This window comes from Phocoena phocoena, chromosome 11 (assembly GCF_963924675.1).
Source record: "Phocoena phocoena chromosome 11, mPhoPho1.1, whole genome shotgun sequence".
Classification (NCBI taxonomy): Eukaryota; Metazoa; Chordata; class Mammalia; order Artiodactyla; family Phocoenidae; genus Phocoena; species Phocoena phocoena.
In genome coordinates, this window is record NC_089229.1 from 69,997,971 (window position 1) to 70,013,938 (window position 15,968).

Here is a 15,968-nt window from a genome sequence, read left to right on the forward strand (position 1 = left end):
CCATACCAATATTCAGGATGAGTCATTCTGTGAATCCGAGTCTCCCCAGGTTGACCTTGTCTCCCCAACGAGACTGAGATATCCTCCAGAAAAGGGCCGCTTTACACTTTTTTGTAGCTGCCGAAGTGCCTATAACCGAACTGGGTACGTCGAACACATTAAGTAAATTTACCGACTTACTAACTGACCTCGGCTCGTTGAAGTCACCTAGTTCAGTCCTCTTTTTGCATATTACGATACTAAAGAGAAGCGAACCTGTATCACAGACTCAACACTTTCCTTTATTCCAAACTCCGCTGCGTCTCTCCACCCTCAACCGCAGGAGCAGAATCGTTGCACCATTCAAATGCAGCGGGAGACTCCAGGTTCCGCCGCGGAAAGGCCTGCCCGCCCGCGCACTCCCCTCTCCCCGGTGTAGCAGCCCGTGCCCGTCCCCGTCCACCTCTCGGAAAGGTAAAACGCGCTCACCGACTCTGAGCCGCCGGGAGACCCCGTAAACGTTGTCGTCCACTCGTCGCAGCGCTCCCAGGGAGGCACTTCCGGCGCGCGCGAAGACGTCGGCAAAAGCGCCCGCCCCTAGACCCGCCTCCGGGGCTTGGGTCAAAGGACATCCTGGAAGAGGCACTGCTGCTAACTTCTTGTTGCAGGCTCCTGACCCTTCCCAGGACCCGTGATGCCAAGGCAGCTGCAAGGGGCGACGAACTGTCGGGGTTGAGCCCCGAGCGAGCTGAGGGCTCGCGCTCTTCTAGTCTCCCGGGCCTGCCCCACCTGAAGGTAAACGACTACCCAGCTGCGGCCTTTCTCCTTGCGGGCTCCTCCCCAGACCCAGCTGCCGGAAACATTTGCCCCTCTCTCCCGCCACCCTTTTTATTCCAGGACCTTTACTTTTCCCTGCCCTCGCATTCTCACCAGAACGACTAACGTGTGAAGAGTTTCAGTTGGAAGCTTTTAAAAAGCGACCTGTCGATGAAGTTGTCCCCCAATACATCCCAAGTATCAAGCGGTTTTCCCATTACATCGCGAACTGGCACGCCTTAGAATCAATATTTTGACATTTGTGATCGTAAATACACCACACACACTTTTTAAATCGAAAATTTGAACTTGGTTGATTGAGTCTGATATAATTTTCAGAGATAATTTGCTGACTTTGCAATATACGGTATGAAAATGAATTACAGATTATATTTGTAAACTGAAAAATATATATACAGGTCAATACCCTTCAGGGCCCTGAAAACTATTCCAATAATGAAATGTATCATTTCATAATTTAGCAATAATATGCAAAATTAGAGATTTGAAAGAACTTTATTTACATCGTCAAAATGTGAGGCTAAAATTTCCTCTTAGCACCGCTCCAGAGAAAAATGTTAAGACAACCAAAAAGTTACCCAGGCAAATTGGTGAAAATCAACAGCTAAGTTTCTTTCTGAGCTCCCAGGCTCTTTCTCACGTGGGTAGGCAGAGTATTAGGTATATGTGAAAACACTTTCTTGCTCTCAGCCTGAGGGGAGGTTAAGAGTAGCCTCAGAGTTTTTCCTTCATCTGTTTGAAACCCACCTCTCCATTCACACCATATTCCATCACTGAAAGGGGTTAGTGTAAAGAATCTACTTGAAAGAAGGACCAGAAAACTCTTTTAAGTGGTGTCTGGAGAAAAGGAATTCCTTAATTCACCCAGCTGGAGTCAATGTTCCTGAGTATTACTAAGAAGAAAAGTATATAAATTTGTCACTTGCCTATAGTATTGGTTTTACTTGGAATGAAGAATACCTGGTTTAAATTGCTTCTGGGTTGGTTTGTTTGTTTGTTTTTTAGAAATGAGTGGTGGATTGGCCCCAAGTAAAAGCACAGTGTATGTATCCAACCTGCCCTTTTCCCTGACCAACAATGACTTATACCGGGTAAGTTTTTGTATTAGTATTGTTATCCACTGAATTCTCTATTTGAGATACAAATGTAGCTTAATCAAACAGTTCTCTTAGGCAAAATTCATAATAAATACATTACAATGCACTTAAATCATTAATACCAAAGACCTCTATGGTAAACATAAGTGAAAAAAATTAGACACTTGTAATTTCCAAAGAGAATTCCCAGTGCTTTATAGAGGATAACAAGTTTTTTATAAACACAGAAGCCACTACTAGCATAATGATGCTGATTTTTCCTCCTTGCTTACTTGGCTTTTGAAACTGGTAGTGGGGTGGAGGTTTTGGAGGAAGGGCTGATGGAAGCAAAACAGATCCCTTTCCTAATCCTCCAATCCTGAAAGTATATCTTAATTTATATATGTGGCAAAAACTTAACAGTTTAATAAAGTTTGTTTTCAGTTCAGGATAGGGGTGACTGGAGGAGAAAAAAATCCCTTCCAACATCTTCTTTCACCTTGTTACCTTACAGAGAACAAAATTTCCTTCTGCCTGTCCTGCAGATGGGTGGTTGAGAGGGACTGGAAGGAATGACATGAGTTGTATCTACAAGTGTGCCCTCTTTTCTCTGCTACTTTAGGTAGATGTTAAGTACAGTAGAGAGATGCTGCATAGGTGATACATAGTACTCGATTAATTAATTGACATAGCTTGAGTCTCAGACAGAGAAGAAAACAAACTTTATTGTCCTTCCTTGTATCCAAATAGAGACATCTCTTTTTATTGAACACTTACTATATGCCAAGGACCACTTACAAGTACTAGGTACACATCAGTGAACAAAAAGATGAAAATCCCTTTTGGCACTCACAATGTAGCAAGACAGAGAAACAATTTGAAATATAAAAAATTTAAATGATGTTATTTGTTAGATACTAAGTTAATACTAAGGTGTTAGGTGCTAAGGAGAAAAAATAAAGCAGGAAAGGAGGGTTATTAAATGGTGAAATTTTACTTTAGGAAGGTGACTTTCGATTAAGACATGAAGGAAGTAAGAGGCAGCTATGCAGATGTCTAGGGGGGACAAGCATTTCAGGCAGACAGAATAAATAAAGTGGAGAGAAGAGGAGGGGCAATCAGAGGTAAGCCCATTCAGGGGTGCCTTATAGGGCTTGCATAGATAATGGTAAGGACTCTGAATGAAATGAGAAGCCATTAGAAATGTTACGTAGAAAACTGTCTTTCATACAGATGGCCAATAGGCACATGAAAAGATGCTAAACATAGCTAATTATTAGAGAAGTGCAAATCAGAACTACAACGAGGTACCACCCCACACTGGTCAGAATGACCATCGTTAAAAAGTCCACAAACAATAAATGCTGGAGAGGGTGTGGAGAAAAGGGAACCCTCCTACGTTGTTGGTGGGAATGTAAATTGGTGCAATCACTACGGAAAACAATATGGAGGTTCCTCATAAAACTAAAAGTAGAGTTGCCATATGATCCTGCAATCCCAGTGCTGGGCATATGTCCAGAAAAAACTATAATTTGAAACGAGACATGCACCTCTGTGTTCATAGCAGCACTATTCACAATAGCCAAGACATGGAAATAACCTATATGTCCATCAACAGATGAATGGATAAAGAAGATGTGAGATAGATAGATATACACACACACACACACACACACACACACACACACACACACACACACACAATGGAATACTACTCAGCCATAGAAAAGAATGAAATACTGCCATCTGCAGCAACATGTATGGACCCAGAGATTATCATACTAAGTGAAGTAAGTGAGAAAGAGAGACAAATACTGTATGATACCACTTATATGTGGAATCTAAAATATGACACAAATGAACTTATCTACAAAATAGAAACAGACTCACAGCCATAGAAAACAGACTTGTGGTTGCCAAGGGGGAGGAGTGGTGGGGAAGGGATGGATTGGGAGTTTGGGATTAGCAGATGCAAACTATTATATACAGAATGGATAAACAACAAGGTCCTACTGTATGGCACAGGGAACTGTATTCAATATTCTGTAATAAACCATAATGGAAAAAAAATGAAAAAGAGTATGTGTGTGTGTGTGTATATATATATATATATATATATATATATATATATATATATATATACACACACATGTATATGTGTGTATATATACATATACACTTTGCTGTACACCAGAAACTAACACAACATTGTAAATCAACTATACTGCAATAAAGTAAATTCTTTTAAAAAAAGAAAGAAAATGAAAGGCAAACCACAAAAAAAAAAAAGAAAAGAGAGAAAACTGTCTTTTTGGTCTTCAGAATTCAGTATTACTAGCACTGCAATCCAGTTATACTATGTTCCATGGTTACACAACTTATAGAACTCAAGCATTTATTATTACTGATTACATACATTAATGTATTCTGAAGGACTTTTGTACCAAGCATTATATAATAAATAGGACCGGCTGAAACAGTAGAAGTAGATAAGATTGCTTAGAGTGAAGATGTAGATGTAAAAGGGAAGAAAGGGCCAACTGTAAAGTACCACCAACATATTAGGGTGGGCAGAAGGAGACTGATGGGAATGGATTTTTCATTATAGAAGCTTTTTTGTTTTATGAACAGTCTATGTAAGGATTTGTCTTCTGACATAGTGATTGCTTGATGGAGTGGGGGGCTGGGGGGTAGGCCAGGAACAGTGATATTCCACAACATTGATAGCTGAAGCACAGGGTTTCTCTGGAGCTATGGTGGGGTTGATAGTTGTCATGGATATACCACAGGAACACTCAGCTGTGCAATGTGTGTGCCTTCAATCTACCACACATGAAGAGTGTTTTTTTTCTCTCTGTATGCACTCTTTTGTCAGAAATTTAGGAACTAAGGCAAATACCTGTGACACCAGTAGCCAAAAAAGAGGATTATGCTAGTCACTAAAAAAATATATCGTCGACGGCTTACCTTATAGACCAGAGGCTAAAAATTTTCATAAACTACAACAAACAATGTGGTCAGTATATACAGCCTAAAAATTTAATGTTCTTTTATGATTTTAAATTAAATTGCAAATTATTATGTGGTCTTTTGTTTCAGATATTTTCCAAGTATGGCAAAGTTGTAAAGTAAGTATATCAGATTTTGAAACTTCATTTAAAAGTCTATCAGAATTTACTTCTCCATTATTTTCTTAATGGAAGTAGATTTACTATTTCTTATAAAACAGATATTTGATATAAAAAAGAAATTAAAATACTACTGTTAACATTTTATGTATATTTCAGTAATTTTTTAATATACATAAGTATCTATAGAAAAGTTTTAAAAGACAATTCTATACATGCAATTTTGTTGTCTTTTTTTTAACTTGACATTATATTGTAAATATTTTTCCATGTACTATATAGATACATCCTTGTATTTAATGATTTCATGGTATTCCTTTATATGGCCTAATTTATTTAAATAATATAATTTTGTACTATATTACTAAGAACTAAAACTGATCCTGTTATCCAACATAAGACATAAGTGAAAGGCTCCGATTAAATATATATTTTAGGTACTAGGAGGTATGTTATCAAGTATACTATAAATGGATTATTATTTGTCAAACAAATAGAATATAAAAACACAGTTGACTCTTGAACAATGCAGGGTTAATGAGAGTGTAAAGTAAAAGCAAGATAGTGTTATTCTATCTTACAACTAATAATATGTTCTGGTATAAATTTAAAGTCGTATTTAAAATCCCAAGCATTTAAAGCATATTTATCTTGCCTAGTTGTTTTTCTTTTAGCTTTGATAAATGAAGTTAAACAGTTGAAGTTCATCTGCATCCTGAGGTTAACTTCTTTTAAACTTACTTCTCTATTAAAAAATAATCAAAAATGCTACTAGGTCTTCAGAATTTCAAACAGTGATCATTATCAATCAGAACACTAATAATGATGATATGTAACAATGAATACATAAATACGCTATGCATTGTTCTAATATCTTTACATAAATTATCTCATTAAAGTCTCACAACTACCTTTTAAGGTAGCTACTGTTATTATCTTGATATTATAAATGACAAAACTGAAGCACACAGTTTTGTGCTACCTAAAATCATATTGCTGGTTAGCAGTGGAGCCAAGGTTTGAATCCAATAGTTTGATTCCAGCCTATTCCTTTAACCTTTACCTTTTCTTGATTTTTCCCTGTCAGAATCGCTGAATGAATTTCTGTACAAATACATAATTATAAACCATGAGAATGCTATGAAGTTAGACACAGAGTTATAAGCACCTGTAAACAGGGAAGACCTGATCTAGTCTAGAGAGTCAGGGTAGATTTATCTAAGTCATTATCCTTTGAGTTGAAACCTAGAGGCTGAGTAAGAGTTAAGTAGGTTAAAAGAATGGGAGGAACATTTGGTAGGAACATCAGGAACATTTGGTAGGAACATCAGGTAGAGGGACTTGCTTGTGCAAAGGCCCTGTGGCAAGAGAAAATAAAGAAATAAAGAGAAAATAAAGCGAGATCAAGAAACAGAAAGAAGGCCAGTGTGACTTGAGATGAGTGAGCAAGAGGGAGAAAGCACAAGACGGGTCCAGAGATGGAAGCAGGTTCCTCTAAGGGTACCAAGAATCCATTAAATAATTTTAAATGAGGGAGTGACATGATTTGAATTTTTAGAAGCTTATTCCATCCAGCTTCAGTGTAGAGATTGGATTGGAGGGGAACAAGAGCAGGTGCAGGGAGACCAGTCAAAAGATATAACAATAGCCCAGGGGAGAAATTTGGACTAAGATGATACAGGTAGAGAGGTAAAGATTGGTCAGATTTGAGAGATCATTAGGCAGGAAAATGGGTAATACTTAATGATATACTCACTTTGTATGTAAGGGTTGGGTGAGCGAGAAGGAGCTGTTATGGATGACACCCAGGTTTCCCAGAATAGTGTCTGCTTCACTTCATGTGCTAAAATGAGTACATCATCTACCTTATATCAGGAAATGGTACCACTGTCTAGCTTTTTTCCCATGCTAGAGACATGGGGATCATCCTAGGTTTGTCTTTTTAAATCCTTGATGTAATTATTTTTCTGTTACCGTAGAAGGTACCTCTATCAAAATAATGTATTTTAATTGGTTTATAGGTCTTTCTCCACCTCTAGACTATAAGCTTTTTCCTGAGGATAAAAACCTATCCTACTGCCAGTGCTTAGTACCTGTGCTTGAGGCTAATGGAAAGACTGAATGGCCACATGAACAAACAAATGGATGCACGCTTTTGAGAAACTGCTTTCCCATATGTATCTGTCTTTTTGTTTTAACATATTGAGGTAGGATTAATAGGGGTTACAGAGACAACCTTAAAGAAGATTTTTATATCAAAATAGGTGAGATGAAAGGAACATTTTATAGATAAAGCTTAGAGAGGTGCCTGGCAAATAATAGAGTAAAAATTCCATCACATGTATCCAAACATGAAGATTTGTTATTACTGCAAAAATAAATTTTTTGAATAGGGGAGATGAGGCATTGTTTATATAGAGATTTCAGTGGAGACAAGCAGAAAGGAAAGGAGAAGAAATTATTTCCAGTTAAGAACTGATACATTCTGAACCCTGAAGAAGGAGTGAAATTTTAATGGGCAAAACATTGAGATTTGAAAGCGGATAGAAGCAACATGAACAGAGCACCAGTTTAGGGGAAGTTCAGGCCATGCTTCATGAACACTGAGTGCCTTCTTGTGGCTAGACCTTATAGTTTACAAGTGAGGAGCAGTGAAAGATGAAGGAATGGCAGCCATAATCATGAAGGATATTGATTGCTGGACCAAAGAATAGGCAACTTGAAGAACCAAAGATTTTTGAGCAAAGGAATAAGTGATTTTATTTATTCCTCAAGTAGAAGACTTTTCCACTAGCATATGAGCATAAATTAACACCAAGGGAACCAGTAAGAATAGATTATGGAAACAGTAATGCCACCGTGGACAAGAAAAAAAGCAGTGGGAATGGAAAAGAGAGGACAGATGAAAGAGATCATTAACTGAGTATGACTTAGAAAGCTAACACTTCCAAATAGTACTTTCAAAAAAAATGATTTATGACTTTAACTGACCATCACAAACATTATGAAATTTTTTAAAAGTTAAAGTAACTATCTTACTTTATACTTCTTTCAAAATTGGTTAAAAACTTTCCTGTTTATGCTAACTGGTGTGGCTTTGAAGAAAACCAGCCTAAACTTGAGCTGCATCGAGTGCTTGACTTCTCTTCCTTCCTTCTAAGCCCAGTGAATAAACAGATGCAGCCTTTTGAGAAAGTAAACCATTTTAGTTGCCCATTTTTCCCTAAATTATTGTAACTTATATTTTTTTAATAAGACATCACTTTTCTTAATATCGTGGCATCTTTTTACCAATTTCATTCCAATGACTCTATAGGCACCTAATCCCAAATCCAAATAAAATAAATTTTCATATGTGAAATGTAATACTAAATCAAATTTCTGTTTATTTATTCATTCATGTTCTCTCATCTGTTTTCCTGTTAATTCACTGTTTAGAAAATTATTAAGCTTTGTCTTAGAGCTTTGTCTCAATATTTTTGCTATTTGGAAATAATTTCAAATTTATAAGTTACAAAAATAGTACAAAGAACATCAAAATATCCCTTGCCCAGATTGACTTATTAACATTTTATCCCCAGTTACTTTATCATTTGCACTCTCTCCCCAATGTGTGTGCATGTATGTGTGTGTGTGTGTGTGTGTATACACACACACACCTATATGAGTATGTTTATATATATCTATGTGTATACATACACACAGTTTGTTTTTGTGAGTCATTTGAGGCTGTTATAAACATCATCACCCTTTACTCCTAAACACTTCAGTGTGTATTTCCTACAAATACAATAGCGTTATATGTTATATAACCACAGTACAGTTACCAAACTCATAAATTTATCCTGATACAGTACTTTTGTTGACTCAGTCATCCATGTTCCAGTTTTGTCACTTGACCCAATAATGTCCCACATAGAATTTTTTGCCTCTAGTACAGAATCCAGTCTAGAGTTAGGTGTTATTTTAACTGTCCTATCTTTTTAGCCTCCTTTAATCTGGAACATTTATAAATAATATAGCTCTAACCCACCTTTTTTCCCCCTCATTTTGTGTTTTCCTGATGTTGCCTCATGATTATGTGGTGGTTATGTATTCTTGGGTGGTATACTCTATAGGTGATGTGTTCTGAGGGTGTCACATCTGGATTCATACAGCATGCATCTGTCCCTCATTAGTGATATTAATTTTGATCACCCAGTCAAGACGTTAACCAACTTCTCCACTGTATAATTACTTTTTTTCCCTTTTGCAGCTAAGAAGCAGTCAGTGGGAGACACTCTTGAGACAATGCAAACTTCCTATTACACATAAAAATTTCATTTTAGACATAGCATTTGTTGATAATTCTTGACTGATCCAGTACTATGATTGTTTCAAATGGTGATTTTCCAACTCTAGCACTCCCTATACATTCACCAGTCAGACTCCTTTGGCATTCAGTAGCTCTCCTTTCTCCCCCTTTTATTTATTATCAGTGTGGACTTATGAATTCCTTTTTTATGTGGTTTATAATTCATTACTGTATTTAATTATTTTGGTACACAGACTGTCCTAGATTTGGCCAATGGGTGCTCCCTCCAACTGGCTTCTCTGTTCTTGTGCCATGCCCTATCATCACTATTTTTTTCAAGTACTCCCTTTCTTTTTTTTTTTTTTAATTAATTAATTTATTTATTTTTGGCTAAGTTGGGTCTTTGTTGTTGCACGCGGGCTTTCTCTAGTTGCGGCGAGCGGGGGCTACTCTTTGTTGCAGTACGCAGGCTTCTCGTTGCGGTGGCTTCTCTTGTTGCAGAGCACGGGCTCTAGGTGTGTGGGCCTCAGTAGTTGAGGCTCATGGGCTCTAGAGCGCAGGCTCAGTAGTTGTGGCGCACGGGCTTAGCCGCTCCGCAGCATGTGGGATCCTCCCGGACCAGGGCTTGAACCCGTGTTCCCTGCATTGGCAGGCGGATTCCCAACCACTGTGCCACCAGGGAAGCCCCAGTACTTCCTTTCTGACATAGCAAGATGTTCCAAGTTCATCTTGTACATACCCTATCCCAGCCTTGGAGTCAGCCATTTCTCCAAAGAGCCCTGTTGAATATTTTCTTAAACTGTATTTAATGACATATGATGAGCGAGGACCACAGGACTAGGGATGGGTAAAGCATCAGGAAAAAGAACAGGCTCTGTGCTCTTACCACCATCCCTACCACTTACGTACCTTGGGTAGTATGGCTAAGAAGCACAGAAGTGGAGATTCCTTAAAAGAATATTAAGATTATAGTTATGTTCTAACACCTAGAAAAAAATAATTTGAGTAAATCACTTTACTTTTTGGGTAGAAGAGAACATCTCAGTTTTGTTTTGTTTTGTTTTTTCCTGCAGAGTGAGGGAGTCAGTAGAGAAGAGGAATTATGCTTACTCCTCAAGATTCCATTGTCTCTAATCTCTACATCCTTCAACTCTGACTAATGTTAGATTTATCAGATACTCCTAATCATAGCTGTGTTCACTTGTGTGAAATCAGTATCACACTTTCCCATTTCCATTCTTCTTGATATCCCATGACTTTGAAGAGTTAGCTATTTGTCAAATATATTAATTTCCTTGCTTACTCTATAAATGTTTTATTAACCCTTTTTGACCACTTGAGTTTTTCAAGTATTTATTCATATATGTTGTTTATTGCTGCCTCATTATTTTTAACTGGCTATTTGTTTATGCTTTAAGGGTTACTATAATGAAAGATAAAGATACCAGGAAGAGTAAAGGGGTTGCATTTATTTTATTTTTGGATAAAGACTCTGCACAAAACTGTACCAGGGCAATAAACAACAAACAGGTAAGCCATTCATTCCCAACAAGGTTTTTAACCAAAAGCCTTTGTGCTTATCCAGGCTAAAAATGTGGGGATGAGGGGATAGTCGAGTCTGATGGATATCAGTAGGTCCTGAGGGTATTTAACGTACAGAAAAGAGGTCAAAACTGTACTGGGTTCCCAAAACAGTGGTAGAATATAAGGAATAAAAGTCTATTCTATAGGAAAGAATTTGTCACACCTAAGTGGGCAATTGCTAAAATAATCTAAAAAATAAAATGGAATTGAAGGTTTGAGGAAATGGGATCCAATAACTGTAGTTTTAGGTTTCAGTGAAATACATCCTATTGCATGTGCATTTTTCTCTGTTCTAGTTATTCGGTAGAGTGATAAAAGCAAGCATTGCTATTGACAATGGAAGAGCAGCTGAGTTCATCCGAAGACGAAACTACTTTGATAAATCTAAGTGTTATGAATGCGGGGTGAGTAAACCTAAAACAGTATAATTTTCCATAGTTTACTTGAAGGTATTTTTCACATCAGTGTTTTGTTTGTGTTCTCCAAGACTTCTGGATGGCTAAAATCGGGTTATGAAAGTTTTACTTTGGGACTCTAGACTCATGTAAGTAAACTCAATTGAAATGTCATATGTAAAGTTAACCTGAGTTGGGTAATACAGGGTGGTATTTTCTCCAGTTTCCAAACCTTTGAAAGTTGTTAGATTAAAAAGTTTAAGACTAATTACTTACATTATTGTCTGAAAGATTTTAGTGACCCATAAATTTTTGTGTTTCTATAATATTTTGCCAATGATTAAGAATCACAAATCAGTAAAAACATTATGATATGACCCATCCTCTATGGGATATTGTTTTGAAAAGTTTTTCCCCCTGTTTGTATTGCTGATAGTTCAGGAGCTGAACTATACCCAGATTTTCTTATCTAGTTCTCATCATCTGTTGTTATCCATTTAAACTTTGGGTGATTAGGAGAGATGTATAGCCACAACACAACTTTGCCCAAGGCCCATAATTGTATCAAGAGAATTTCAGTCTGGGTCTGTTGCTGCCTATTTCTAAAATGTCTTTATATATAGTAAAAAGCAGGATCCAGAGGTTAATGGGGAGCTTTCTACTGAAAAGAAGATTACTGAGAGACATTGTCCTGGCTACATGATCATATGGAAAATAGAAGGAAATGTGTTGGGGTCCTTTCCCCAGTGCCACTCACTCCCCCTCAAAAATATATACATATACAGCAGATGGGTGGGTGAATAGACAGATGGATGGATGGACGGAAAGAGAAAGCAAGCAAGACACTGGGTACATTCTGTAAATTTTTATGATTCTGACACCTAAGTTAATGTTTCAAAACCTGTGTTCCAGAGTCCATCATAAAAAAGAAAAAAAAGAACGGAAAGGAGGGTGGAGTTGTTATGGTCAGATAAATAAGTATATATCCACATATTCACAGTAAATATTAAATTATCTGAGAACTCCTGGATGAATCTGTTAATCTGTCTTTTTGGTTTATGGATCCATAGATTTGTCATATTATACTTAGTACATTATAATATTTCTTAAAACATCCCCCCACAAAAATCTGTTTACGTTTATTTTAGCCTGATTTTTCCCAAAGCTATTTCACTATTAAACCCCTGCCGCCATATTTTTTGTATGGCATATGTTAACAGTTTTTGGTATACCATTATTCCAAAAACAGTTTGAAAAATGGTTCTCTAAGTACATCCTCTCAGGAGTTCATTAACAATAACACCTTGGGTTCAGCCGTGTCCCCAGGTATACAAAATACACAGTCTATTTGATGCTTTGTAAAATATACTTGAAAAGCATGATTATTTTTCTCTTCTGTTGTTATAATCCTGGCTCAGCCTCTCCACACACCCTCATTCTCACATATTACTTCTGAAGGTATTTTGGTAAGCTAATACACAGATTCATTGTCTCATTTTACAACTCAAACCATGTTATGGCTCATTATAATGTTATGGCTAGTCCAGCACTGTCAAATACAAACATATGCAACCACAGATTTAATTATAAATGTTCTAATAGCCACATTAAAAAAAGTAAACAGGGTAAAAACTTAATATATTTTCATTTGAATTATGGAATTAAAATTTTTTTAAATTATAATATTTTACATTCTTTTTTCATACTGCCTTCACAATCCAGTATGTATCAATTCAGACAGGTTCTCAGTAACCACAAGAGAATTATAGCTAGTGGCACCATAAGTGGACAGTGCAGGTGTAGTCTAGATATGAAAGAAGCAAAATTAAATTAATTGATAGGAAAAGTGAGGAAGACTTTAAATTTTCCGTTTGTTTTTTTTTTTTTTTTTTTTTTTTTTTTTTATGCGTTACGCTGGCCTCTCACTGTTGTGGCCTCTCCCGTTGCGGAGGACAGGCTCCGGACGCGCAGGCTCAGCGGCCATGGCTCACGGGCCCAGCCGCTCCGCGGCATGTGGGATCTTCCCAGACCGGGGCACGAACCCGTGTCCCCTGCATCGGCAGGCGGACTCTCAACCACTGCGCCACCAGGGAAGCCCTTTCCGTTTGTTTTTAAAAGAAAATGTTCAGCAACATCTTGGAAGTTAGGAATAGTTTTGTCCCCATTTTATCATAATAACTTAAAATTTTTACAACTAAGGTAGATTGTCCATTTAAATTTTGAATTATTTTATATCCTGAATCTTCAGATTTAAAATGTTTGAAGGAAGAAAACTTCTTTTACTCTTAGTGAAACGACTAAAATACTTTCTTATTGGGAGTTATAATATCATAATCTCTTCCTTCTAAATATTAAAGTAATGGGTTTTAATTTCTTTGTGTATATTCCCTGTGTGACAATATTCTTTTTATTTATTTATTTATTTATTTTTGGCTGTGTTGGGTCTTTGTTGCTGTGCGCGGGCTTTCTCTAGTTGCGGCGAGCAGGGGCTACTCTTCGTTGTGGTGCGTGGGCTTCTCATTGCAGTGGCTTCTTGTTGTGGAGCATGGGCTCTAGGTACACGGGCTTCAGTAGTTGTGGCTTGCAGGCTCAGTAGTTGTGGCTTGCGGGCTCAGTAGCTGTGGCGCACGGGCTTAGTTGCTCTGCAGCATGTGGGATCTTCCCGGACCAGGGCTCAAACCCGTGTCCCCTGCACTGGCAGGTGGATTCTTAACCACTGTGCCACCAGGGAGGCCCCTGTGTGACAATATTCTTTCTTAAGTTATAAAACATTTTAGTCTTAAGGAACCACCAAGTTTCTGTTAATAACACAACAAATTTAATATTTCTCCTTTCCTTTTTAATGGGAAACAAAAGGAAAGTGGACACTTAAGTTATGCCTGTCCTAAAAATATGCTTGGAGAACGTGAACCTCCAAAGAAGAAAGAGAAAAAGAAAAAAAAGAAAATTCCTGAACCAGAAGAAGGAATGTATGTATAGCCACTCTTAGCAAATGCATTATTATGTAGCTTCTGTCTTTTTCCTAAGTGCATTCTGATTTTTTAAGTGCATTCTGATTTTTTTTTTTAATAATTTAGTGAAGAAGTAGAAGAAAGTGATGATGAAGGGGAAGATCCTGCTCTTGACAGCCTCAGTCAGGCCATAGCTTTCCAGGTACTAAATAGTTCTTTTCTAAGGCACCATGCCATAGCTGCCTTGAGTTAATAGTTTTATATTCCTTGCTTACTTTATTAATCATCTCCTGATGGCAACCTCTGTCTTCCCCTTTGCCCCTAAACTTTAGGAGATAGGCTTTTTCTTTAAGGTCTTTAGAACAGTGTGGTGGAAAAGTGCCTATCGGTTCTTTCTAGATTTTAAGGGCCCCACAACACTTTTACTGTCTTAATCTGTTCTCATTATAGAATTGAACAGAACTATTTGATTCAAGTGAATTTAGCCCAATGGAAAAGATTTTACTAAATCGAAGATACTGTTTTAAAAGAAGCTTCATTTTAAAACAAAACCAAAAACATATTTTTGACCATTAAATATCCTAATACAAGTATACGAAACATTTTTTGAAGAAGGGTGTATAACTTCCTGATTTTATAGAACCACTTATTTTGTTTTAATGTAGTTGATAAATCGTAAATGCATACATCAATTTATTTTTTCCTTTTAGTTAACTAATGTATTTTATGTAACATTCCCACATCCAACAGGGATGACAAGTAGGCTTCATTTCATATGCCTGTTAATTAGTAGAACTTGTCTAAAATAATTTTGATTAACATGGTAAGACTGGGACAAAACTTGGGGGTAGGGGAAATGGCATCTTAATGGAGTAGAACTGTCTGCACGGGCTAGGAGGGTAGAGAGTGCTGGCACTTGTGATGTATGTTTTGCCATATTTTGAATCAATGGACTGTAAATAATATTAAACAGATTCCTGATTTTGTTTTGTTTGTTTTCCGAACCACATTACAGCAAGCCAAAATTGAAGAAGAACAAAAAAAATGGAAACCCAGTTCAGGGGGTCCCTCAACATCAGATGATTCAAGACGCCCAAGGATAAAGAAAAGCACATATTTCAGTGATGAGGAGGAACTTAGTGATTAAAATTATATATATTATGTCAATATCATTAAAAAATTTTTTAAATCTTGGAATATCAAGTTCCATTGGGACTAAAGATTACTTTTAGAATTTGAACATAAGAACACTTAGTACCAAATAGTTTTTTACTTTAAAATAGTTCATAGGAAATTGAAAAGTAATTTTAAAGTATGTTTATCTTGCATCAAGATTTGCTAATAATCATTAATCTTGAAAACAGTTCATTTGAATAAAAAAGAAAACTTAATGCTATCATAATAATGCTATTGTCATCCCGAGAAAAAAGGTAGATAAGTAAAAAGATTTGTTTGAGAAGTTCATTATAAAAGTTTATTCATGATTGGCTTATTTGAGGACTTTTGAAATAAATTTCATCTTTAAAACAAAAACCTCTTAAAGACTGAAAAGGTTGAATGATTTATTGTGATTAATGTTAATAAAATTTTCTCAAGAGAATTTTATTTTTAAATGTAGGTGTTTTTGTCATCTTATTTCTTTTACCTTTATCCCAATCTGGATACATTGTAATTACCCATAAAATTTAAAGTAAAGTAGCTCTCAAAGGTTTGTAACCAAAGAG

General features: G+C 36.7%; 2 protein-coding genes across 3 annotated transcripts in view; one reads left to right on the forward strand and one right to left on the reverse strand.

Annotated features, from left to right (window-relative positions):
• The window catches only part of PPHLN1 (periphilin 1), a 141,345-nt gene extending 140,810 nt beyond the window's left edge, over nt 1–535 (reverse strand). Inside the window, exon 1 of one of the 2 annotated variants that reach the window (XM_065886606.1) lies at nt 473–535. In XM_065886606.1, the coding sequence (XP_065742678.1) occupies nt 473 (1 nt within the window). In that variant the 5' untranslated portion in view covers nt 474–535. Of the gene's footprint in view, nt 1–468 lie in introns of both variants that reach the window. The other variant, XM_065886603.1, reaches the window with a different exon arrangement.
• A 66-nt stretch (nt 536–601) lies between these two features.
• Nucleotides 602–15,619, forward strand: ZCRB1 (zinc finger CCHC-type and RNA binding motif containing 1). The gene is made up of 8 exons (XM_065887605.1): nt 602–774; nt 1,822–1,907; nt 4,992–5,020; nt 10,733–10,844; nt 11,195–11,302; nt 14,150–14,262; nt 14,371–14,446; nt 15,260–15,619. The coding sequence occupies exons 2-8, from the start codon at nt 1,824–1,826 to the stop codon at nt 15,389–15,391; spliced, it is 654 nt and encodes a 217-aa protein (XP_065743677.1). The 5' UTR covers nt 602–774; nt 1,822–1,823; the 3' UTR covers nt 15,392–15,619.
• Nucleotides 15,620–15,968: the final 349 nt, after the last annotated feature.